Source organism: Rana temporaria, chromosome 11, assembly GCF_905171775.1.
Source record: "Rana temporaria chromosome 11, aRanTem1.1, whole genome shotgun sequence".
NCBI lineage: Eukaryota > Metazoa > Chordata > Amphibia > Anura > Ranidae > Rana > Rana temporaria.
This window is the reverse complement of record NC_053499.1, coordinates 55,458,723-55,485,814: the sequence shown is the minus strand read 5'-3', so window position 1 is coordinate 55,485,814 and position 27,092 is coordinate 55,458,723. Positions and strand designations below refer to the sequence as shown.

The 27,092-nt window shown below is 43.3% G+C and overlaps 1 protein-coding gene across 2 annotated transcripts in view; it reads right to left on the bottom strand.

Annotated features, from left to right (window-relative positions):
- The window catches only part of LOC120917337 (inositol-trisphosphate 3-kinase B-like), a 143,575-nt gene that overhangs the window by 91,690 nt on the left and 24,793 nt on the right, over window positions 1-27,092 (bottom strand). For both annotated transcript variants that reach the window (XM_040328558.1, XM_040328559.1), the window contains exon 2: window positions 17,588-18,071. In XM_040328558.1, coding sequence (XP_040184492.1) covers window positions 17,588-17,914 — 327 coding nt within the window. In that variant the 5' untranslated portion in view covers window positions 17,915-18,071. The remainder of the gene's footprint in view (window positions 1-17,587; window positions 18,072-27,092) is intronic.

Genomic DNA, 27,092 nt, shown 5'->3' with positions numbered 1-27,092 from the left:
GGGTTGGGTGCTCTGGGGCAGGGGGGCGCACTGCGGGCCCCCCCACCCCAGAGCACCCTGTCCCCATGTTGATGAGGACAGGACCTCTTCCCGACAACCCTTGCCGTTGGTTGTCGGGGTCTGCGGGCGGGGGCTTATCGGAATCTGGGAGTCCCCTCAAATAAGGGGGCCCCCAGATACCGGCCCCCCACCCTAAGTGAATGGATATGGGGTACATCGTATGTTGAGGGCATGCGGCCTGGAACGGCTCAGGAGGGGGGGGGGCGCTCGCTCGTCCCCACTCCCATTCCTGACCGGCCGGGTAGCGTGCTTTGGATACGGGTCTGGTATGGATTGTAGGGGGACCCCCTACGTCGATTTTTCGGCGGAGGGGGGGTCTCCTTACAACCCATAACAGACCTAAGGGCCTGGTATGCTCCTGGGGGGGAACCCATGCCGGTTTTGATTTTACAAATTGCCGTGGAGTTCTCCCTCGGGAATGCATACCAAATGCCGTCGCTTGAATGGGCCTTTACAAGGTGTGACTAACTTTACACTTTGTAAAAGCAGCCCTAGTTTTACACTTGGCAAACTAAAACTTACGGCGAAAAAACGAAGCACAAAAGCTTTGTGGATCACCCTAAGTGCTAATTTGCATACCAGAAGAGGCATTTCGACTCGAAATGCCCCCAGTGGCGGATGCGGTACTGCATCCTAAGATCCGGCAGTGTAAGTCCCTTACAGATGTCGGATCTTCTGCCTAACTTAGGAAAACTGCTTCTGAGGATCAGTTCCAAAGTTAGAACCAGAGATACGACGGCTTACGCCGGAGTATCTCTTTTGTGGATTTGGCCCTTAATTCTGTTTTTTTTTTTGATCCATAGACCTCAATAGATGAAAAGCATATATTGGAAAGGTTAACAAACTCCAATAAACTCCCATATATGCTGGCATGGGAGAGTGATCTTCAAGACCACTGGGAGATGGATGACTGGATCATTTAACCCTTTTTCTGCCAGGCCCCGTGCTTCATTGTGTACACGCAGGTGGCCAGACCATTTTTGCAATTTTTCCTTTGCTTTTTTATTTTTCACTTTCAGCTTCTAAAGTTTGTAAAAGACCCCCCAAGCCATATATTTTCTGAAAGCACATGACCAGTAGAATAAAAAGGAAGGTGCTACCAATTTCTACGGTCCCACGATATTTGCCCAAATGTTTATCAAATCAATATTTTTGCTAAAAATCCACTAAAATCATGATTAGCAGATAAATACACAGAACATTTTACAAAATTTCTACGTAATATAAAAATATAAAATCTTAACCTGTATTGAGTTAATAAATAACAAATATTTGCAATTTTTTTGCAAAATCAAAAACTTTAACTTTTAATTTTTCCCTTACAGCTTTTAGAATTTATGAAAGACCACAAAACCATATATTTTCTGAAAGCATATGACCTCTAGAATATAAAGAAGGTGCTACAGATTTTATAGACACCGCGGTATTTGCCCAAATGTTTATCAAACCAATATATTCGCACAAAATACACTAAAATCATTATTAGCAGATAAGAACACAGCTAATTTTACAAAATCCCTGCTAAATCTAAAAGCTTAACCCGTATGGAGTTAATTAATAACAAATATTTGTAGATTTTAAATTGCGCTTTTTTGCAAAATGGTGAAAAGCGAACGTACCGAAAAATTTCTCAAAAAATCTGGAGGTTTTCAATTTTCACTTACAGCTTTCAGAATTTGTAAAAGACCCACCAAACCATAGATTTTCTGAAAGCAAAGGCACATAGAAAAAAATGATGTTACTGATTTTTAAAGGCAGCGCTAAAAATACACTAAAATCAAAAAAATTCTGCTAAATTGCTACTAAAGCATCGTTCACATGTGACATACTAAAGTGTACGCCCATGGGGGGCCCATCTTTACTCACACAGGGATGCACAGGTGTTCCATGCATCCTCATAAAGGCAGTCCCATTTATGTCAATTGGGATGCAAAGGCATAGCTGCTGTTCCCAATCTGACATTCGTGTGGGTACATGACTCGGAACAAAGACAGTGTGAGCTGAGGGACATGCATGCGGACCTACATGGATGTAAAATTGGGAGCAACAGCTCTGTTCGTGCAGGTACCTCATCCCAAATGACATCAATGGGATTGCCTGCACAGAGATGCAGGAAACACATATGCATCCCTGTAAAGGTACACTGTGTATGCCCTTGTGTGGGCAAGGCCTTAGGCCCCTTTCACACTAGCACACCGATCGGGTCTTCCTGTCCGTTTTTCATGAGGGCCCAATTAGGCCACCCATTGTTCTCTATAGAGGCTGATGTAAATGGACATGTGTCTGCTTACACCCGCCTGCATCCGATCCAACCCGCTAAAAACAGACAGATGGGGATTCATTTCCCCATCCATCTCGCAGATCGGATCGGATGGAAATGGACAGGTATTCCGTTTCCACCCAGCCACCCCATAGAGAACAACGGGCTGTGTCCGTGTCCGCTCTGCATCAGCAAAGCGGATAAGGACCTGTCATCTGCCTGATCAGCGGGCATCAGCAGACAGATCGCCCGCCAAGCAGGCGGATCTGCTTGACAGAGTTCGCTCCATGCCAGGTGCGCATACATCTGTACGTGTCCGAGTTAGAAGTTCCTCTGCAAACACGTCAAGTATGTTCATGTACAATCACTAACATATTTTATTTCGCCACTCCCTATTTAGAATCCTGCCAGAAGCAATTGTCCCACCTGGGAGGCAAACTTGCTATACCGCATAATCATTCGTTTATCTAATGCTTTAACGCAAACCAGCGATTTTTCCCCATGCAGGGCAGAAACATGTTTTTTTTAGTGCCCCCCTATCCAGCAGCATACGGTCTCCTTTCTTCTGCTCTGATATCACTGCTGTTCACCTGCTGGGAGCAAAAAAAAACAAAAAAAATCTGTACTCCTGTGTATGGGGAACATGCGACTTATTCACCTTTCTCTCAGGTGACACAATATGTAAATGGTTATTGTTTCTTAGCCCTGCATAAGCTCTAACTAAAGTGACCTGGAGCTTATTAAAGGGTCACTAAAGGAATTTTTTTTTTTTGCTGAAATGACTGTTTATTGGGTATAGAGACATAAAAGTTAACTGATTCCTTTAAAAAATGATTACAAATTGAATTTAATCTATCATATAATGTGCCTGTAGTTTCACTTTCGGCTTTAAAGGACATGCATGAAGTTCCGGGTGAGAGGTGAGTCGGGAAGACTCACAGAACAAAAACAAACAAATCCAGGGCAGTGTTTTGTTTTTAAAATGAATCTGATTGGTTCTGAGGAGTTTTAGACACACAGTAATGACAGCTTAGACCACCGTGAGAAAGCTCCCAGTATGATGGTTATAAGGAAACAGGCAACCAGTAAGTGTGGAGATCAGAGCAGAATTACAGCTACTTCAAAGCAAAAACGAACAATGAGGACATGAAACCAGTACTGCAGTAAGGTAAAGGAAGCTATTTAGCTAAAAAAAAAATTCCTTTAGTGACCCTTTAAGGGATTCCTTACTACTGATGGGTGAACAGAACAGACAATGGAATGTGCTGCAGGGGGGGGCATTAAAGTCAAGCTGCTGCTTTGACCTGCTAGGACAAAGCATAGGTTTGCTTTAGGCCTTTTTCTAAGTCTGGCTGTATTTTCCATAGGTTATCTGATGAGGCCAATTTGCATGCAAACCACATCTTACAGCGTTATTTCTCTACCCATGCAGAGTATTTATTTATTTTGCAGTGCCTGCTGTTTTGACAAGTAAACTAATAATGGCGTACCAACAACCTCTGTAGAGAAGCTCAGCGCACCGTCATAGCAGAAAAAAAGACACAATCTGGTGCAGCTCTGCATAGAAACCAATCAGCTTTCAGATTTTTGTTGGTCAAAGCTTAAAGGATAACTAAAGGAATTTTTTTTTTTTAGCTAAATAGCTTCCTTTACCTTCCTGCAGTCCTGGTTTCATGTCCTTATTGTTCGTTTTTGCTTTGAAGTGGCTGTAATTCTGCTGTGATCTCCACACTTCCTGGTTGTCTGGCTCCTTATAACCACAGTACTGGGAGCTTTTCACAGTGGTCTAAGCTGTCATTACTGTGAGTCTAAAACTTAACAGAACCAATCAATCAGATTCATTTTAAAAACAAAACACTGCCCTGGATTTGTTTGTTTTTGTTCTGTGGGTCTCTTTACTTCACATAAATATGAAACCAGTTTAAAACCGAAAGTGAAACTAGAGGCTCATTATATGATTGAATTTAATCTATTTTTAATCATTTTTAAAAGGAATCAGTTAACTTTTATGTCTCTATACCCTGTAAACAGTCATTTCAGCAAAAAAAAAATCCTTTAGTGACCCTTTAAAGCTTTTTTTTTTTTTTAAAAGCCAGCAGCCACAAATACTGCAGCTGCTGACTTATAATAAATGGACACTTATCTGTCCAGGGTGCCCGCAATGTCTGCAGCCGAGGCTGAGCAATCACTCGTCTCTCGGCTGCCTCCGCTGTCATCCTAGGTGAGGGGATCAGGAAGTGAAGCTTTGCGGCTTCACTGCCCGGTTCCCTACTGCGCATGCGCGAGTCACGTGGCACGCCCTCACTGATCCCCGCTGTCTCCTGGGACCAGTGTGTTTCCCAGAAGACAGCGGGGGGTGACGCGAAGGGGGCTCGGCTCCCGTGGGAATCCATTCCCTAAAGTGGGTGCAAATACCTCTATTATACAGGTATCTGCACCCCCCTCCCCCCTGAAAAGTGCCAAATGTGAAACCGGAGGGGGGGAGGGTTCAGAAAAGTGGAGGTTCACTTTTTGTGTGGACCTCTGCTTTAATTGAACAAGCTGAAGTTAGAAGCTGATTGACTATCATTTCAGAGTTGCACCAGATTTTGCACTCTCCAGTTTTAGTAAATAAACACCAGTGTCTGCAATAGAAATGTTTGGGTAATGGCACAACATTGTCCATATCAGTGCAGAATGAAATAGTGCAGAGGGCATTCACCTTTGAAGGATAAGAGCACACGTGTACACATGGATGAACAGGGTGGACTTTTCCAACTCTCTACATTGAGTGAAACAAGGATCCTCTGAACTGGATTTTTTATTAGGCATTATTATTTAAAACCAAAAGTACAGACAAATATCTGAACCACCTCAACTAATCGGGCAAAATATGGGAATCTTCTAAAAGCGGAGTTCCACCCAAAAGTGGAACTTCCGCTTTTCGGAATCCTCCCCCCTCTGGTGTCACATTTGGCACCTTTTAGGGGAGAGGAGGGAGCAGATACTCGTGTAATCCAGGTATTTAATCCTTCTTCCGGACATAGGTCGCCACAGCGACCCACGTCCAGTGCCTACTCCGTCCCCCCTGCTGTCTTCTGGAAGACACACAGGACCCAGAAGACAGCAGGGACCAGTGGGATCGCGCAGCGTGACACGCGCATGCGCAGTAGGGAACCAGGAAGTGAAGGCGGTGCCTCCACCCGAGAGCCAAGGGACAGATCGGCTTCGGGTGCTGGCATCGCAGGCGCCCAGGACAGGTAAGTGTCCCAATATTAAAAGTCAGCACCTGCAGTATTTGTAACTGCTGACTTTAAAAAAAAAGAAAATTGGCAGGTCTCCGCCTTAACTAGGGGTCTCCAAAAACTTTCTAGACAAAAGGGCCAGTTAACCAGTTAACTGTCTTTCATGCTGTAGAGGGGGGTGGGGGGGGGGGCAGATTGTGGCCAGTGGAATTAGAAAATGCCTTGGCATCAGTGAAAGCATACAGTGCCTCCTCACTGTTTTTTTGTGTCCCATTGTTGGTATCAGCGGGAGAAATGGTGCTCTGTTGTTGGTGTCTGTGGAAGGAATGGTGCTTTTGAACCATGTGATTTTCCACAACTGAAAACGCACTGCCATGCCATTAAGAATGAATGAATGGAAGCCCCATTTGTCTGCAAAAGAGCGGTGTGCTTTGGCTGCAGCCAGGTGCAGGAACAGGTGCGATTTACACGCTGTCCTGCACCTGCAACCAACCGCAGTGTAAATCTAGCCTAAAACTCACCAGACAAGTTATAATCTTACTGTACAAACTTTGTATGATCCATTTTATTATGTCTTTTCATGTGACAACACTGAAGAAATGACACTTTGCTACAATGTAAAGCTGTGAGTGTATAACTGTAAATTTTCTGTCCCCTCAAAATAACTCAACACACAGCCGTTAACTTCCCTGTCAGTATGATTATGTCAGATTTTTGTGTCTCAAATTGGTACATTGTTTCACATGGAAATTTGGCATTTTATATTATAGGCATGTAATTCTTAGGAATCTCTCACTTAAAGCGGAGTTCTGCTAAAAAAAAAAAAATTAAAAATCACTAACTTTTAATAATCAGACACTCACCTGTCCCACGGTCCAGCGATGTGGGTATACGAAGCCCCGCTCCTCTCCCCCTACTCTGCATGGTGCTGGCATTCTTACAGTGGGTGCCCGGCTGTGGCTTCACAGCCGGGCACGCACTGCGCATGCACGAGCCCTGCTGCGCGCTGTGAATGGCCAGGAAATCTTCTGCGACCTGTGATGTGTCCCAGAAGAATGAAGGGAGGGGGGGTGAACTTCCTTCCAGCGCCGCAGAGTCAGAGGAGGAAGTGGGAGCTGGATGCCTCTAAAAAGAGGGTATCCGCACCCCCCCCCCCCCCAAAAAACAAATGACATGCCAAATGTGGCATGTCAGGGGCTAACCGTCACTGATAGCGTAAGTTCCATTTTTGGTTTGAACTTCGCTTTAAATCTGTCCAAACAAGAGTCTAGTAGACACGAAATCATAAATAACTATAAATAAGAAAATAATAATAAGAAATAATAAAATGTATGAAATCAAAACCAAAACACTGAAATTTGCTCAGTTGCAGATTTGTCGCTGACGTTACTTTCAGTCAGTGATGACAAATTTCCCCAAGAATCACTATCGCTCAATTCTGCAAGTGATTCTAACTTACTATCGCCGTTTTCTAGTCTAAAAACGCTTTTGACGTAAAAGGGACACTTTTTGGTTGCCATGGACAATCTCAAGTTTCAAGGCAGAAAGAACAATATATATATACATATAAAACTGCATGCAGGATACTGGACAAAAGGGAAGTGAAATGATTTGATACAGTAATGTAATCTGTAATATTACAGTGTACTGTATGTGTTTTGTTCTTTGAATTTGGCGCCGGGCTCCGTCCCCGTGCATCACAATGCTCTCAGGGAATGGAGCCCGGCACACAGTACATCGGGCGGAGTACACAGCCTGCGGACACAGCGGGAGGACATTGCAGGATCCTGAGGACAAGGTAAGTAACTTTCCCAGGATACTGCGATGCAATCCCAAGTGTGGCTCGGGGTTACCACCTTTGGTAATGAAAATTCACCCGAGCCACACTCAGGATTACCGCCAGGGAGGTTAATGTCCAAACCGCTGGCAACATAACGGAGTACACCTTTTATTAAAAAGGCCTAAATTGCACCCAAAGCCTCAATATTTTGTGTGGTCGCCATTATTTTACAGCACTGCCTTAACTCTCTTGGGCATGGAGTTCACCAGAGCTTCACAGGTAGCCACTGGAGTCCTCTTCTACTCATTCATGACAACATCACAGAGCTGGTGGTTGTTAGAGACCTTGCTCTCCTTCACCTTCCGTTTGAGGATGCCCCACAGATTAATAGGGTTAAGATGCATTTTAATTTGTATGTGCAAATTTCACCTCTCATTTTTCTTCTTACAATTTTAAATTAGACCTCACTCCAAGCAAACAGCTAAATACTAGCACTTGGCTAAATAAATTAGCTCTTTTTTACCTGACTCAAGATTTGTCAAGATGGTCCTAAAACGTATACTACATAGCCCGGCTGCTGAACTGACTTTCCCCCAGACTCTGATTGGACCATAAAGGAGCAGTAGTAGACGGATGAGGTCACTTCTGTCCCTTCCCCTTCTCTATGCATGTTTCCTGTTAGCGCATGTAAATTCTGCAGAACCTAAAGCCAAGCAAAGCCAGATAACAGGGGACTGATATCACAATAGAGTCTGATGCTCAGATTAGTTGCATATAAAATACATGTAAGGCTATTAATTAATACACGATTGCATAAAATTAGGTTTTGTATTACCGTATATACTCAAGTTTTTCAGCAATTTTTTTCTGTGCTGAAAATGCCCCCCTCGGCTTATACTCGAGTCACCTTTTTGCGCCTGATCTCCCGGACTTTGGGGACCCGGTACTGGCCGGCTGTAGGTCTCCTGGATACATATAGCCCCACTCTTCCTCTACATGCGTGCAAAGTTTGCTGTCTGGGGGACCAAGGCCGGGGAGCACCGATTTTTCAAATCCGGGCACCCCTTCCATAGACTCCCATGTTAAACGTAAGTCTAGTCATGGACACAGGGAGGCATGGGCACAGTGAGGCATGCACATGGACACAGTGAGGCATGGGCACAGTAAGGCACAGTGAGGCATGAGCACAGTAAGGCATGGACATAGTGAGGCATGGGCACAGTGAGGCATGGGCACAGTGAGGCATGCACACAGTGAGGCATGCACACAGTAAGGCATGCACACAGTGAGGTATGGGCACAGTGAGGTATGGGCACAGTGAGGCATGGGCACAGTGAGGCATGCACATGGACACAGTGAGGCATGGGCACAGTGAGGCATGGGCACAGTGAGGCATGGGCATGGACACAGTTAGGCAAAGTGAGGCACAGTGAGGCATGCAGATGGACACCCTAGGCTTATACTCGAGTCAATACCTTTTCCCATTTTTTTGTGGTAAAATTAGGTGCCTCGGCTTATATTCGGGTCGGCTTATACTTGAATATATACGGTATATTTGCCTGGGCATTGACTATAAGTACAGACTAAGAATATTTATACAAGGATAAACAATCCAACACATTACTTGCTGGCAAGACCTGCTAACAGAGAATAAACGGAACAGATATAAATCAGGAACACTGAATATTGCACAATGTTACAGTAAGCTATAATGACCACATTGACATTTCAGTTTTATTCTATGCAGTGCCTAAGTAGTCTAGTCAACCAACGTATTCCGGTAGGCAATTTCTCCCTGCAAAAGAAACCCAACAAACATAGACATATATAGTCAGGTGTTTTCCATTACATAGTTGGCACACGCTAATCTTTAGAAAAACCAGAGGATATCCCACCCATGCCAGATGTGACATTAAATCCAATGTTCCTGAACTATCTGCATAAATATCAGCTTAATCTCATTTAATTAAAAATCCCATAAAAGGTAAAGCTGCCTGCTAATGAAATAGCCCAAGAGGTAAGCTAGCCGACTTCCTTCACACTGTAATCCATAAAGGCTGGAAAAAATAAATGACATGTCAATTTCAGGATAAATCCCTTTTATACACACACAGTAAAAAAGTGACCATCCAGCTGTCATCCTAGGACAATGACAGAGTAGAGCTCCCGCCTCTCAATCCCTGGGGGAAGGGAAAGTGACAATCAACTACGTATCCCTAAATATATAACTACAGTATAATCTTGGATTGCGAGCATAATTCGTTCCAGAAACATGCTTGTAATCCAAAGCACTCTTATATCAAAGTACATTTTCCCATAAGAAATAATGGAAACTCAAATGATTCGTTCCACAACTATTTATTCATAAGTCCTTCATTTATAGTCCATATAAAAATATTATGGCAATGTAATAAGTTGTGTAACCATAAAATGTCCATCCACAATTGGAAGCCTCCACAAGGGGATTAGAAGCAAAATCCATCAGGAGTATAAAAGAGAAGAGAGGCGCCTCTAAGTGTAGCAATATGGTTACATTTAATGAAGGTGCAACATTTAGCAACTCACAAGGTTGATGAATAAAAGAGGCCCATCTAAGTATGCAGGCATCCGGGGTAAAGCTGTCCACATAGACTATCCCCCGCACCGCCAGCTCTCACCACTGTCAGTCTGCAATGGGTGACTGGAAAGACTACCCTGCAATAGAGCGATCTGAAAGCGAGGCTTGAAGCACTCATGGAGCACAGTGTGGAAGAGATGACGTTGATGGTGGTGCAGAAGATGGTCTATGTGGACAACTTTACCCCAGATCCCTGCATACTTAGATGGGCCTCTTATAATCATCAACCATGCGAGTTTCTAAATGTTGCACCTTCATTAAATGTAACCATATTGCTACACTTTAGAGGCGCCTCTCTTCTCTTTTTTACGCTATTGTGACGTGACACTACTTGCATATCAAGTCAAAATTGATTTAAACATTTTGCTTGTCTTGAAAAGCGCTCTTAAACCAAGTTACTCTCAAACCAAGGTTTTACTGTACAAATATTTGGCAGTGGACAGACGACTAACATTCTAAAGCTACTAATATTGTAGCAACTCACTTAAAGTCACATAGTTAGGTTGAAAAAAAGACACAAGTCCATCTAGTTCAACCAAGGGGGGGGGGGGGAACAAAAAAACACATACAATCCCAAAATCTCTAAAAATACACCAGTACTGAGTGATTATGCAGCAACTTTGTAAGCAATGACAACTTTCTTCTTTTATTGAAAAGTAAACTCCTTCAAAACTCACCTGGAAGGTTGAGGAGTCTCCAATTCTTCCATCCATCCCACTAATGTTTCTTTGCAGAGAGCCGTGATCCTCTGATGAGGCCCATGCGTTTCTGCTGAGACCTGCTTTTCTCTATTAAGAGCCATTTTACCCACATACATATGCGAAGGCCCTTGTTCCTCTATTGCAGGGATATGCAATTAGCGGACCTCCTGCTGTTGCAGAACTACAAGTCCCATGAGGCATAGCAAGACTCTGACAGCCACAAGCATGACACCCAAAGGCAGAGGCATGATGGGAATTGTAGTTTTGCAACATTTGGAGGTCCGCTAATTGCATATCCCTGCTCTATTGATACCTACAGTATTTTTCTGTTTCGAGACCCATATTCATCTGTAGAGACCTGTGAATTTGTGCTGAAACCCATGTTGAGATTTGTGTTCTTCTGTTGAAACCAAATGTAATGCCGCGTACACACTGTCGGAATTTCCGATGGAAAAAGTCAGATGGAATTTTTTCATCGGATATTCTGACCATGTGTATGCCCCATCTGACTTTTTCCGTCGGAAATTCCGACGGACTTAGAAAGAGAACATGTTCTCTTTTTTTTCTGATGGAAATTCTGTTCGTCTGTATGGAATTCCGACAAAGAAAAAAAACACGCATGCTCAGAATCATTGAACTTCATTTTTCTAGGCTCGTCGTAGCGTTGTACGTCACCGCGTTTTTGATGGTCGGGAATTTGGTGTGTCCGTGTGTATGCAAGACAGTCTGAGCGGAATTCGGTCGGAAAAACCCGTCTGAGTTTATTCCGAAGGAAAAAACGGTTGTGTGTACGTGACATAACACTGCTGAGACTTATGTTTATTGAGACCAGCTGAAACCCTGATTCTCTGTTGAGACGAATGTTACTCTTGTGAGATGAATGTTCCCCTGTTGAGAACCATGTTTCTCTGTTGACCTATAAGGCCAATCTACCTAAAACTACTATTTTAGTTTTTCATAGATACTTGAGAGTTACGTCACCCACTGTCTTATTTCAACTCTTGTAGACTTCAGTAATGAGGTTTCTGTTCCTAAGCATGCAACGGTAACATTACAAGGAGATGTTACATTTTCTTGCTGGATTACTATTTTAATTTCAGTATCTTATGCTACCTTAAGTTATGTGTACAATACTGTTATAAGATTAAGCACTTTGCATACTACACAAGCACTAGTAGGGTATATTAACGATAATTGCTCACACAGTACAATACATTGTTTTGTCTGTAGTTAGAGGTGGCTCTCTAATTAGGCAAATTAGGCAGTCGCCTAAGGCCTTCGCACTCACAGGGGCCTAATTTGCCTGTGATCAATACAAATTTTGGTGTCATTGGATCTCTCTATTACCCCTCTCTCTTTCTTACCTCCCCCTCTCTCCCTCCTCTTGCATTGGCTGAATATGTCTGATGGGTGAGGAGGGTGCCCTGGAAGTGGTGCTGATCACCTGTGTGCTAGATCCGTGCATTTTCTGCAGCCATTTTTCTTGCTTGAATTATTTTTCCCATTATGGGCGTGAGTGGGGCCTCATGTCTAAGTTTTGCCTAGGACCTCACAAAGCCTAGAGCCGCCTCTGTCTGTAGTGCAAACAAACAATCATCCATCCTTGTGTAGCCTTGAATACCTTGCACAATACCACACAAGCCAACTTCACTAGTACATGAAATCTGTGAGTGTGCCCCAAGATCCCGAAATCAGAGGACTACAGAAAGCACTCCAATGCAAGAATTCTCCATGCACTTAAAGTGTAAAATCACCGATTTTTTCATGCATGCACATTCTGGCCACTGAATGTCTCATGAGATATTATTCTATAAACATGAATATTTTCATAAGTCGAAACATGTCTGATCTAAGGTGGTAGGAAGGAGTATACCCAGCCATCAGCTTGTCCCAGATGAAAATAGTAGTTACCGTATTTATCGTGCTATAATGCGCCCCGGCGTATAGCGCGCACCCCCGAACTTGAAGGAAAATTCCTGAAAAAAAAATACTTACAGCTTGGATGCCCCTTGTCGGTGTCTTGCCCGTCGTCCATCGCGTCCGGCATCCTTCTGCAGCCATCGTGGTGTCCTCCCCGCTCCCTGCGCTGTGTTTGAACCACTGCGCCGACATATACCTAGCGCCGTACACTCGGGTATAGTCGGGCAGGCTCGGCTCCTCTCGCGTAAAGGACGTACAGGACACACAGGACGTGACCGCGAGAGGAGCCAAGCCTGCCCGACTATACCCGAGTGTACTGCGCTCGATATATGCCGGCGCAGTGGTTCAAACACAGCGCGGAAAGCGGGTATCGGCGTATATCGCGCACCTACGATTTTGCCCTGATTTTCAGGGCAAAAAAGTGCGCAGTATAGGCCGATAAATACGGTATATAAAATTCTAATAGCAAAATCCAACCTAGCTGATTGATACTACCTCAGAAGACAAGAGGGTTGACTGGGGTTGGGGGGCTAACATACATACATTTCTCCTCCAATCTGACTGTAGCCTTCTACAGACGTGGCCAAAAGTTGTGAATGACACAAAAATATGAATTTTCACAAAGTCAGCTGCCTCAGTTTTTATGATGGCAATTTGCATATACTCCAGAATGTTTTGAAGAGCGATCAGATGAATTACAATTAATTGCAAAGTCCCTCTCTGCCATGAAAATGAACTTAATCCCATAAAAAATGATTTTCACTGCATTTGTGGAGAAGGCTTCAGGGTGCCCAAGAAAGTCCAGTAAGTTCCAGGACCGTCTCCAGCTGTGGGATGGGGGCACCAGCAGTGCAGATCTTGCTCAAGAATGGCAGCAGGAAGGTGCGAGTGCATCTGTACGCACAGTGAGGTGAAGACTTTTGGAGAATGGCATGGTGTCAAGAAAGGCAGCAAAGAAGCCACTTCAAGAGAAACATCAGGGACAGACTGATATTCTGCAAAAAATACAGGGATTGGACTGCCGAGGACTGAGGTAAAGTAACTTCCTCTGATGAATCCCCTTTCCGATTGTTTGGGGCATGCAGAAACAACCTTGTCCGGAGAAGAAAAGGTGAGCTCTACCATCAGCCCTGTGTCATGCCAACAGTAAAGCATCCTGAGACCATTCATGTGTGGGGTTGCTTCTCAGCCAAGGGAGTGGGCTCAATCACAATTCTGCCTTGAATAAAGAATGGTACAAAAACATTTCCCGAGAGAAACTTCTCCCAACCATCCAAGAACAGTTTGGTGACGAACAATGACTTTTCCAGCAAAAGTGATAACTAAGTGGCTTGGGGAACAAAACATCAACATTTTGGGACCATGGCCAGGGAACTCCCCAGACCCTAATCCCATTAAGAACTTGTGGTCAATCCTCAAGAGGCGGGGGGACCCCCCCCCCCCCCCCCAAATTCTGACAAACTCCAAGCTTTGATTACTGTACGCAAGAATGGGCTGCCATCATTCAGGATGTGGCCCAGAAGTTGAGTGACAGTATGCCAGGGTAGAATTGCAGAGGTCTTGAAAAAGGGCCAACACTGCAAATATTGACGCAACTCAACATGAACTTATGAAATGCTTGTAATTATACTTAGCATACCATAGTAACATCTGACAAAAAGATCTAAAAACACTAAAGCAGCAGACTTTGTGAAAATTAATATTTTGTGTCATTCTCAAAACATTGTGCCACGGTTGTAGATTTGGTGAGAATTCCCCAGTGTCTGTGGGCTAAACTAAAATCGACACTCTACGAATAATCCCACAGGTGGCTCTGAAGCGATCATTTCCGCAGCAGTGATATTCGAACCTCTCTCACAGGCACCTCTTGATTAAGGTAACAGCAAGGAATAAACTACAAATGACAGTTTGGCATAGTGCCCTGCCTATATCAAGATCACATACCCATGTGGCAAATGGGTAAACACAATTCAACAATAAATATGTTTATAATACTTCACCTAATTTTCTATATTGTACACCATACCAAAGTTATTGCATATTATGAGGCTGAAAAATACTGAAAGAAAACTGGGGGCAATGCCCATAGTAACTAATACAAATTCCAACTGTCATTTTTATAGTACAGGTGGGAAAATTAGCTATGAAGTCATTTCCAGCAATAAATGTGTGTACTCACACTTTAATATACTGTATGACAACCAGTCACAACATTAAACATAGCATTGTAAGCAAGCTTGAAGTTTTACTTCATTAAAGTGGAGTTCCACCCAAAAATTTAACTTTCGCTTTTCGGAAGTCTAATGCAGCGTACACACGGTCGTTTTTCGGCATGAAAAAAAACAAAGTTTTTTCCAACTTCATCATTAAAAACGATGTTGCCCACACACCATCGTTTTGGAAAAATGATGAACAAAGCGCGGTGACGTACAACACGCACAACGGAACTCTAAAGGGGAAGTTCTATTCGCCTTTGGCCTGCTTTTAGCTGATTCCTTGTTAGCAAAAGACGATTTGCGCTTTTTTGTCTGTTACAGCGTGATGAATGTGCTTACTCCATTATGAACAGTAGTTTTACCTGAACGAGCGCTCCCGTCTCAAAACTTGCTTCTGGGCATGCGCGGGTTTAAAATGTAGTTTTTGCCCACACACGATCATTTTTTACATCACGAAAAACTACATTTTTTTCAGAAGCCGAAAAACGATGTGAAGCCCACACACAATCATTTTAAATGACATTTTAAAAATGCGGCTTCACTGCCCGTTTCCTACTGCGCATGCGCGAAGCTCATGCCGCTTTGTGAATGAGCAGCTGCTTTCTGGGATACACACAGTTCCCAGAAGGCAGCGCGCCACATTCCCCAGAAGACACCACGAGGAGGACGAGGAAGAAGACCTGCCGTGGTGGAGGAAGAGGCAGATTAGCAAGTTCCGCATAGAAACCGCCCTTTCTGGTGAGTAAAAACGTTTTTTTTTTTTTCAATTTTTTTAAAGGATTTTGGTGTATTTTTTTTTGGGGTGGAACACCACTTTAAAGTAATTCTAAAGGAAAGAATAAAAGAGAAGAAGAGAATAACAAACATGTTATACTTACCTGCTCTGGGCAATGGTTGTGCTCAGAGCAGCCCTGATCCTCTTTTTTTTTTGGGTCCCTTGTCGGCAGTCCTGGCTCCTCCCCCTCTGCCGGGTGCCCCCAATAGCAAGCCTATTGCTATGAGGGCACTCAAGCATGCTTGCTCCTGAGCCGCACGCTGTGTGTCCATTCAGGTAAAGCCCCCCACTTTCTCCCCATTGGCTCTCTGGCTGTGATTGACAGTAGAAGGAGCCAATGGCTCCCGCTGCTGTGTGAGCCAATGAGGAGAGAGAGACCCAGGAGAGCTGCTGCTCTCATGCACATCGCTGGATCAAGATGGGACTCAAGTAAGTATAAGGGGGGGCTGGGTAGGTTTGCTGTACCCCAATAGGTTTTTTCCCTTAATGCATGAAGGTAAAAAACCCTTTGCCTCTAGAACCACTTTAAGCCATAGTGAGAACACCAATATGGGCCACGTTTAAAAAAGTTTTTAAAAGGATGAAAAAAATCAAACCACAAAACTGACAAACAATCTTACTGCCTGTGCTTTTCTTTAACACTAGTGATGTACCTTGCGTAGTAAAGACAGTGTGCAGGTATATCTCCAACGTTCTGTACAAAATCAGATTACACATCCCATCCTACACAGTGTATGGTGCTTTTATCTGTAAATCTTTTCTTCCCTCTGCCAGCAGATAATGACAAACTGTCCCTCCCACTCCTGGGTGAGCATCTCCATGAGTTTAACCAGGGTAATTTCAAGTAAGATGTCAAAACAAATGCTGCATATAAATGCCTAACCTATAATTTTACCCTCCGCAGCAGCAGCTCCCCCCTCTTAGTTTTTCCCACTATCTTCTCCGTCTCGTAAACTCAGGTCTGATTTGCATCTTCGCCCACAGAGTCCTTTCTGTATATTCTTTGTGCTTCTCAGCCATGTTGCTACTGAAAACACCTCTCAGTGGGGCTGATCGAAAAGGAAACCGGAGGATGGGGAAAGTGTCAGGGGCAACTACAGCAAACAATCCAGTCTTCCCTGTAAAGTTCTAACCTGTATAGCCCCCTTTTCCTCATGGGAGAGCGACGGGGGACAATGTTAGGCTTATGGGGGGGGGGGGGGGTTTCTTAGCCCCCTGTGAAGAAATTAGATTATTTGGCCTTTGGGTACCTTTCCTGGGCCTGAATAGAATGCCCGGGAAAGGTCAGTTTAAACTTGCTCATTTGTCCCCCAGGTGACCTTTCTGGGGGATTTTTTGGCGGGCTCTTTGAACTTTGGGTGACCCTTCCTGGGCTTCTGGACAGAAAGCCCGGGAAGGGTCAGTTCAAACCAGTCAGAACCAGTGGGTTTTAGCCCGTTTTTGGGCTATTTAAAGCGGGTTCCGTCCAGCCCAGGCTCATTCGCCTCAGAAGACATTGGAGCTGTGGTGTTCTTCCACTCCCACCCCACCCCCTCTTTTCAGAATATATCTTGTCGCGGTTGTTTCTTATGTGGTAGTGTCACCTTTGCTTTATATGTATATATAAAAAAAAACAAGGTTTAACAGCAAAGGGGGACTAGCTATGCTCATATTTATTTGATTATATATTTATGTTAAAAATATCTTTTGTGAAGTTGGGTACTAGTTTGCTAGCTGGGCAATTGTGTTGGCAGCCTGAGCCGTAGTGGCTAGGTTAGCTTTAATGCTTTATTTTTATGCTTATTTATTTATATTTTGTTGATAATATTTATCACAATAGTTTGAAACCAATATTAAATAACCGCGGCCTTTAACATCCAACAGTGGTCTGCTGTCTTTTATTTATTTATTTAAATTGTTAAGGGTAATTCCCGTCTGCTATCCCATATGGCAGCTAGAAGCTGACTTGTTGTTAGCGGCAACACAGACACCTTCCTTTTATTTCTAGGTTATATCAGAAATTGCGTCACAACCATTGCTCTCAAGGTCCCTCACCTTTCGAAGAATTTTTCGTTTTGAATGGATCTCCTCTTCTTCACTGAAGACCTGGTCACTCTCTGGTGAAGAGTAGTTAACAGATGAACATGTAGAAGTGCTGGAGACCGATCTGTCTGACTGCCTCACTGACTTTTTCACCTCTTCCACTGGCATGATATCCACCGAGTGGTCTTTCTCTATGGACTTCCTGTTCTCTTTGTCATGATTTTTTGGCTGAAGTGTCATGTTGCTTTCTTGGGTTTCCTTCTCTTTCTCTGTCTCACAAGGTAATACTGTTAACTTCTGCAGGTTTTCCTCCACAGAGATCTGATCTGGTTGCTCCATGGTTTTTATTTTCGACTGAAAACTTCAGTTGGTCTTTGAACAGTTGTACTTCGCTGCTTGCGCCTGACTGATCAGCCACGACCTCTGGTTATTTGCTCTTCCATTGGCATGCCCTGAAAATTCGTTCTCAGGTTCACGCTTCTTGTCCATGTGACATCTGTCAAGAGAGTGCAAATCAACACAAATTGAACAGTAGATCTTTACATCTTCATGGCTCCTACTTTCACGGACTGATAAGCATACTATTATGGAACACTTTGCAAGTGAATTATGTAGTACAACGAGTGCCAGTGTTAGTTTAGTTGACTAAAATGACTAAAAAATTTTTGTCGACTAAATGAATACTATTTTAATCGACTAAAACAATTGAGATGACTAAAATATGACTAAAACTAAAATGCCATTTTAGTCAAAAGACTAAGATGGGACTAAAACTAAAATGCCATTTTAGTCAAAAGACTAAGGCCTCGTACACACGACCGAGGAACTCGTCGGAAAAGACACATCGTTTTCCTCGATGAGTTCCTTGTTAGACTTGTTGAGGAACTCGACAAGCTTGCTTTGCGTACACGCGGTCAAGACCAAATCTCCTCGTTCTCAAGCGCGGTGACGTACAACACATACAATGGCAGGGGAAGTTCGATTCCACTGGCACAACCCTTGGGGCTGCTTTTGCTAATCTCATGTTACTGCGTGTTAAAGCGGGAGTTCACCCATTTGTAAAAAAAAAAATTTTCTCCCCTTAGCTTCCTGCTCGTTCGGTCTAGGGGAATCGGCTATTTGTATTAAAATATGAGCAGTACTTACCCGTTTTCGAGCTGCATCTTCTTCCGTCGCTTCCGGGTATGGGTCTTCGGGACTGGGCGTTCCTTCTTGATTGACAGCCTTCCGAGAGGCTTCCGACGGTCGCATCCATCGCGTCACTCGTAGCCGAAAGAAGCCGAACGTCGGTGCGGCTCTATACTGCGCCTGCGCACCGACGTTCGGCTTCTTTCGGAAAATCGTGACGCGATGGATGCGACCGTCGGAAGCCTCTCGGAAGCCTGTCAATCAAGAAGGAACGCCCATTCCCGAAGCCCATACCCGGAAGCGACGGAGAGGATGCATCTCGTAAACGGGTAAGTACTGCACATATTTTAAAATAAATAGCCGATTCCCCTAGTAAAAACGAGCAGGAATCTAAGGGGGAAAAGTGCCCTCTAAGGGTGAACCCCCGCTTTAAGTAAAAGTTTGTTAAGAGACCATTTGCACTTTTCAGACTGTTACAGCGTGACAAATGTGCTATCTCCATTAAACGCTACTTTTACCGAAGGTGCGCTCCCGTCTCATACTTTATTCTTAGCATGCGCGGGTTTCTTAGCATACACACGCTCGCATTTCTCGTCGAAAACCAGCCCGACGAGGAAATTGAGACTCCTGTCAAGGAAAAAGAGAACTTGTTCTCTTTTTTCCTCGTCAAGTACCTCGACAGTTTCCCCGATGAAAAACGTACACACGACCGGTTTCCTCTGCAAAAAAGCTCTCCCACCAAGTTTCTTGATGGATTCTATCGAGGAAAACGGTCATGTGTACGAGGCCTAAGACTAAAACTAAATTGAAATTTGACTTCAAAATGTTCACAATACCATAAATAATAACCTAATTGATTCTTCCCTTTAGCAGTATATAATGAGTTTGGAAAATTGTAGAGAAATGTTAACTAATGCATTACAATTTAATTATACCCATTCGATTTTAGATGACAAAAATCTACTGGAGATTTAGTCGACTAAATATGACTAAAACTAAAAGAATTGCAGAAGACTAAAATGGGACAAAAAATAAAATGCCATTTTAGTCCTAAAACTAAACCTAAATTGAAGTTTGCTGCCAAAATTAACACGGACATGATATCCTGTCACAACTTAAAGTTTGTAAAGTTTTATGGATTATCTGTACGCAGAAAGACAGAATCTTTTCTTATCTAAAGTGTGTGTGTCTTATCTAAAAAAGTTGTAAAAATGGAATTTCGGACATTCATAAATATTATCATCTAATGCAGTTATGTATTAAGTTTATGCAAACCTAAAAATGAAAATATATTGTAGGCATTGGTCCTTTGTACAGCTTATTCTTTCATGTATTTGGTACAGCTAAAAAATAAATACCGGTAAATATCTTGTCATACTACCAGTTTATAGGACTTGCTTTAGTATAGTGATACCACTCTGCTTCTTTTGTTGCCTTAGTACCCTAGTGGCCAATGTGAAGCCTGATGGCATAGGCGTTCGCTCCATTGGGCAAAAGCCCCCCCCCCCTGGAATCATAAGAGAAGACACTAGACTTGCCCCCTGTGTTGCAATGGCTGCCACGGCCGCCCCCGCCGTGGACTTTTTTTTATAAGTCTGCTGCTGGCCTGGGGCTGCTCTCAGTCTGTTGCGACTTATTCACCGCGATACATACAGACACATCCATCCCTCCCTCCTTACCCCCTGCCCGAGCATCAGATTGGCTCTGACAATCAAGCCTCTGCTTAAGATCCTGGCTGTTCTGTTCCCCGATAGGCTGCCTCAGCCTGCCTGCCTGTGTAAATGTATGTTGCACTTGCTATGCCTATGCTGATTCGGCATGTGTGTGGCATGCAGTGGCCGAGGCGAGAGAGAATACACTGCCAGTGCCTGTCCTGGGCCTATGATCGATCGCTAAAGAACCACAAGTAACAGCAGCAGTGCCACATACACTGTTACACACACATATATTTTTCCAGCAATAGCTCAGCTCAGCTGTCCAACTTTACAAGCAGAAAGAAAATATGTGTGTGTGTGTGTAACAGTGTATGTTATATAATCTTCAGACTTCTTCACTTTGTATGCAACTAGAAGTTACTCAGTCTCTCACTCTCAGGCATACCAGTCCATGATGCCCAGCAACCCATATAAATATAGCCTAGAAATTAAAGAATATACATCTTTTTGTATTGCAATACATCTGTGTTGTGGGCGGCCATATTTTGATGAACACAACCTATACAGTATTGCATCAGGTTTCTCAAACCTTGGCATGCCTGCGCTTTATGTTATAATGGCTAAGCCTCTCCCCTTCATGACATTGTCAAAAAGGGACTAAGCATGGATGACCTTAAAATGATGCCCCCCCCCCCCTCAAAAAAAGTTAAGCGGATGCCCATGCCCGTTGGGCAATTTAGCAGGGTTGTTCTGGATGCTGGTATGCATTTTGTGGGTGATCTCTCTTCATTCCAACACCTGACACAGAAATTACACAAGGGAAGGCAAAATGGGCTCCCCGAGGCAGCGGCAGTCGGCAGCTGGCAGGTCCCCTCCTTGACCAGATATTATTGGCCCTTATAATTACTGTATCAGTGTATTTCTGTTGGCTTTTGAAAGGGATGTATATGTTAACACCACAGGCTTTTAAACGCCATTGTGCCTTCACTATATTTGGGTAGACTACAGCTGGGGTTGGGCCAGTGGGTAGTGTCATTCAACAAGTTATGACCCCTTTTGGGGAGCTATGTGTTGTATTATTATTAATAATATCATAAAGGATTTATAAAGGATCTCTATGGCGCCAACAGTTTACGCAGAGCTTTACAATAAAAAGAGAATTCCCGAGCGCCGGGGGCTACAAAAGAAATACACGCTGGCTGCCTTGGAGGAGGCGGGACGAGCGCTGTGCATACAGGAGTACTTCCCGTTTACACGGCGACCTGTGTAAAAGGAAGTCCCGTCTCCTGCACTGCCATTGGATGACTGTTCTGTCCATCACAGGAGGTGGGACTTTCGATTAACCACCTGAGCCCCGGACCATTGTCAAATGACGGCTTCACGGTGGCTCTGAAAATCCAACAGGACGTCATATGACGTCCTGGATTCCTACGGCCACTGGGGGGCGCGCAAGCGCGCAGGCGGCGGCGCGTCCCCGAGATGCCGATGCACGTGCCTGGCGGTCGCGATGTCTGCCAGGTACCCACGATCGGTAATGACAGAGCTGGGACATGGAGCTCTGTGCCATTACCCTGTTTCTCTGAAAATAAGCCCTACCCCGAAAATAAGACCTAGCGTGAGTTTCTGGGATGGCTGCAATATAAGCCCTACCCCAAAAATAAGCCCTAGTTAAAGTCCTTGTAAAAACATGTAATCCGTTCTGTAAAAAGATTATATAATGTGCAGTGTGTCTCCCTTTTGTAACTTTATTGTGGAAAATACCTTATTTACAGCACTACTGGGCGCTCATGTGACCCACCGGAGCTCTTCTCCTCTCCTCCCGGCTGATGTCAGCTGTTTTTTTTTTCAATAAAACTTTATTAAGCCCCTACCCACTGCAGTACTCAGAGTGGGGCTGAGGTCATTGGGGATCTTGGCCCCTCCCTCTGCAGTATTTGGAGTAGAGAAGAAGAGCTCCAGCGGGTCACGTGAGCGGCAAGCGGCACTGTAATTAAGGTATTTTCCACAAGGAGACACACTGCACATGATATCATCTTTTTACAGAACGGATTACATCATTTTATAAGGTCTTTAAACAAAGGTTTATTTTTGGGATTACAGAATTTCACAATGCTGACTCCAGAGCTGACAGGGGGGGAAACTTTTTTGAACATACCATAAATAAATAAGACATCCCCTGAAAATAAGCCCTAGTGTGTTTTTTGTAGCCAGAATTTATATAAGACCCGGTCTTATTTTCGGGGAAACACGGTACTAGTAAAAAAAAAAAAATAATAATAATAATAATAATAACAATAATTCTGTCCCATATTTTGTAAGCGCTTATTGCGATTTTTTTTTATTTTATTTTTTTTACCAAAAATATGTAGAAGAATACGTATCGACCTAAACTGAGAAAATAAAAAAAATAAAAAAGAATTGGGCTATTTATTATAGTAAAAAATATTGATTTTTTTTTCAAAATTGTTGCTTTTTTTGTTTATACCGCAAAAAATAAAAACCGCAGAGGTGATCAAATACCACCAAAAGAAAGCTCTATTTGTGGGTAAAAAAAGAGTGTGACCGCGCAATTGTCAGTTAAAGCGACACAGTGCCGAAAGCTGAAATTTCACCTGGGCAGGAGGGGGGTATATGTGCCCAGTAAGCAAGTGGTTAAACAGGCCTCTGATAAAACAGGAAATTCTCCTGTATGTCTGTCGGCGCTCTTCCCGCCCCCTCCCCGTCTCCTCCAATGCTGCAGATGAATGAATCAGGCTGCAATGGTGAGTCTGCATTCAGGGCAAGGGGGGTGTTGCATTCAGGGCAAGGGGGGTGTTGCATTCAGGACAACGGGGGTGCTGCATTTATGGCACTTGTGAGGCTGTGTTGATGGACAGTGACCCTTATTTTGATTCACAGTTCTTTATTTAAAATTTTAAGATTTTTTAAAGTGAAGGTGCGTGTTATACACAGATAAATACGGTATATCCAAATAACACGCCTGAGCTCATCTCTTCACCACACACAGCCACAAAAGGCAAGAGAATTCTTGTTGGACACTGTATTAGTGTTCAAATGAACATACTAAGACTGAATTTTAATGGTTCACAGAATGGCAGGCAAAATGGTCGGCCCTCACACATGTTCACTTCATCAAATCTGGCCCTCTTTGAAAAAAAGTTTGGACACCCCTGATCTAAAGGATTGTAGCTTAGTTGTAAATGCTGCTTTGGTCCCTCACACTGTCTTTCAAGTAACTTCATCTCCCTCTCCTTATTTGGCCACTCTTGGTACTCTGGTGCCCACCCAGGGAGTATCCTGTGCATGCGCTCTGCTCTGAGATTACTGCAGACTATATTCATGTGTCCCGAGGAAGCTTATATGTGAAACAAGCTGACCCATGAGGAATGGCGGTTAAATATATCATATGAAACTAAATAGAAGCTTGCACATACGCTTGTATACACTTTATGAGATGCAATTATGTCTTGTCTATATAGAGCAGAATTTCAATGTTTCTACTTTTGCACAATAAATGCATTTAAACATATATGGTATAAATAGATTTTTTAATGAATGCTAGTAAAGTCATAAATACATTTTTTCTTCTTCCTATGTGAATGACCGGATGTGGCAGTGAGTGTTATTTTCTTTTTACTTTAGAAGCTTTTAAATCATTAACCATTTGTTAGGACAGACAGTATTCAAATCTAGTTTAGGACCGATAACGAGATCTGCCAGGACAGAACAGACAGGATTAGTTATGACAAAACACAGCTCCCCAGCCCCCTCCTAAACAAAGAAAACCAAGTAAGGTTTTTGAGCTTAGGATGAGGGAGGAGAAGTGCCTTGCCTCCCCATATCTTGGAAACCTGTTTGATTGTCGGGATCCAACACGTACGATGGCCTTTTACGAAACACGGTCGGTTCTCACTGTGCACACTATTCACCCTTACATTTACTTTAAACTATAGTTCCAGTTTTGCAGTCAAATTTGAAACCCTCACTATCTGCATGTTATGTGTTTCCATTCACATATCATGCCTAAAATAAATACAGTAAAACCTTGGATTGAGAAAACCTTGGTTTGAGAGCGTTTTGCAAGACAAGCAATTTTTTTAATATAAATTTTGACTTGATTTACAAGCGATGTCTTGATATAAGAGTAGCGTCATGTCACAACTGAGTATAAAAGAGAAGAGAGGTGCCTCTAAGTGTAGCAATAAGGTTACATTTAATGAAAGTACAACATTTAGAAACTTATTGCTACACTTAGAGATGCCTCTCTTCTCTTTTATACTTTGATATACAAGTGCATTGGATTACAAGCATGTTTCTGGAACTATGCTCGAAATCCAAGGTTTTACTGTACATAAATAATAAAAACAAATTCTTACTTTTTAAGTTGTTTTTAAGTTGTTTAGGTTGCTGGGTGAACCTGTCCCGGGGACTGTTTGCAGATATGCCCTAGAGGTGAATGCAGAGCAGCAATTGTCATTGACACGCTGGTTGCTGACAGGAGAACACTGTTCAAACTCAATCACTGGGCAACCAAGATACAAATTGCTGTAAAATTACCCAATTAGCGATTCCATAGAAAAGAACTAAGGGCTAGATTCAGGTAGATTTAGAAAGGCGCAGCGTATCAGAGATACGCTACGCCGCCGTATCTTACCTGGCTCTAAGTCGAATCCAGGAAGATTTTGCGCCGTAAGTTACGGCGGCGTAGTGTATCTCTCGGCGCGTAATTCAAATCGGCGGGTAGGGGGCGTGATTCATTTAAATGAAGCGCGTCCCCGCGCCGATTGAACTGCGCATGCTCCGTTTTGAAAATTCCCGCCGTGCTTTGCGCGAAATGACGTCGCACCGACGTCATTTTTTGAACTTAGACATGAGTTACGTCCTTTTCTATTCACGGACGACTTACGCAAAAAAATTTTTTTTTTCAAATTTCGACGCGGGAACGACAGCCATACTTAACATGGCAAGTCTATCTATACACCGCAAAATAGCAGCTTTAACTAAACGCCGGAAAAAGCCGACTAGCGACGACGTAAGAGAATGCGACGGCCGCGCGTACCTTCGTGGATCGACGGAAAAAGCGAATTAGCATACCCGACGCGGAAAACGACGCGAACTCCACCCAGCGGGCGCCAAAGTATTGCACCTACGATCCGAAGGCGTACGAAGCCGTACGCCTGTCGGATCGAAGCCAGAAGCCGTTGTATCTTGGTTTGAGGATTCAAACTAAAGATACGACGCGGCAAATTTGAAAGTACGCCGGCGTATCAGTAGATACGCCGGCGTACTCGCTCTGTGAATCTGGCCCTAAGACTATTAGCTAGATTCAGAGACGTCTGAATCTACGCCGTCGTAAATTTAAGCGTATTCTGGAAACCAGATACGCTTAAAGTAGGCTAAGATACGAGCGGCGTAAGTCTCCTACGCTGTTGTATCTTAGGGTGCATATTTACGCTGGCCGCTAGGTGGCGCTTCCGTTGATTTTGGCGTAGAATATGCAAATGAGCTAGATACGCCGATTCAGAAACGTACGTGCGCCCGGCGCATTTTTTTACGTAAGGCTTTTTCCGGCGTAAAGTTAGTCGAACAAAAAGCTGGCCTAGCCAATGTTAAGTATGGACAATGTTCCCGCGTCAAATTTTGAAATGTTTACGTCGTTTGCGTAAGTCGTTCGTGAATGGGGCTGGACGTAATTTACGCTCACGTCGAAACCAATACGTCCTTGCGGCGTACTTTGGAGCAATGCACACTGGGCTATGTCCATACGTTAAAAACGTCAATCACGTCGGGTCACTAGTCATTAACATAAAACACGCCCCCCTGTTCATCATTTGAATTAGGCGCGCTTACGCCGGCCCATTTACGCTACGCCGCCGTAACTTAGGAGGCAAGTGCTTTGTGAATACAGCACTTGCCTCTCTGACTTACGGCGGTGTAGCGTATATGCGATACGTTACGCCACCTCAAAATTAAGCCAGTCTATCTGAATCTGGCTATATGATTGTCTAAGCAAGAAACTGCCCTAAGAGGGAGGATCCTTGTGCATAAATCGCTATTAAAATGAATAATACAAAGAAAAAAAACTGAAGAAGCTGGTGATGGAATGTCCGATTGTCTTTGGAGCTCGGGAAGGAATTTTTACTCGGCTAGAGCAGGAATATTCATTTTGTCTTTGGTGTAACCGCAATTGACATATGTTTTTTTTTAAACCTATATTGTAATAAACAAATTCGGCCTTTCTATGAAAAATTAGCACAAAATGCTTGACATTTGCTGTAGGAATTTCAAAAAACATCCTACAAATCCAGAAAATAGAAGGCAACATGGTATAATTGTAACATCATTCAATAAACAAGAATGCTTGCCAACTAAAACACCAAAGACTACCATTTTAACCACTTCAGCCCCGGGAAAATTGACCCCCTTCCTTTACAGAGCATTTTTTGCAATTCGGCACTGCGTCGCTTTAAATGACAATTGCGCGGTCGTGCGACGTGACTCCCAAACAAAATTGATGTCCTTTTTTTTTACCACAAATAGAGCTTTCTTTTGGTGGTATTTGATCACCTCTGCGGTTTTAATTTGTTGTGCTATAAACAAAAATATAGCGACAATTTTGCAAATATTTTTTACTTTTTGCTATAATAAATATCCCCCAAAAATATATATAAAAAAAAAAATTTCCTCAGTTTAGGCCGATACGTATTCTTCTACATATTTTTGGTAAAAAAAAA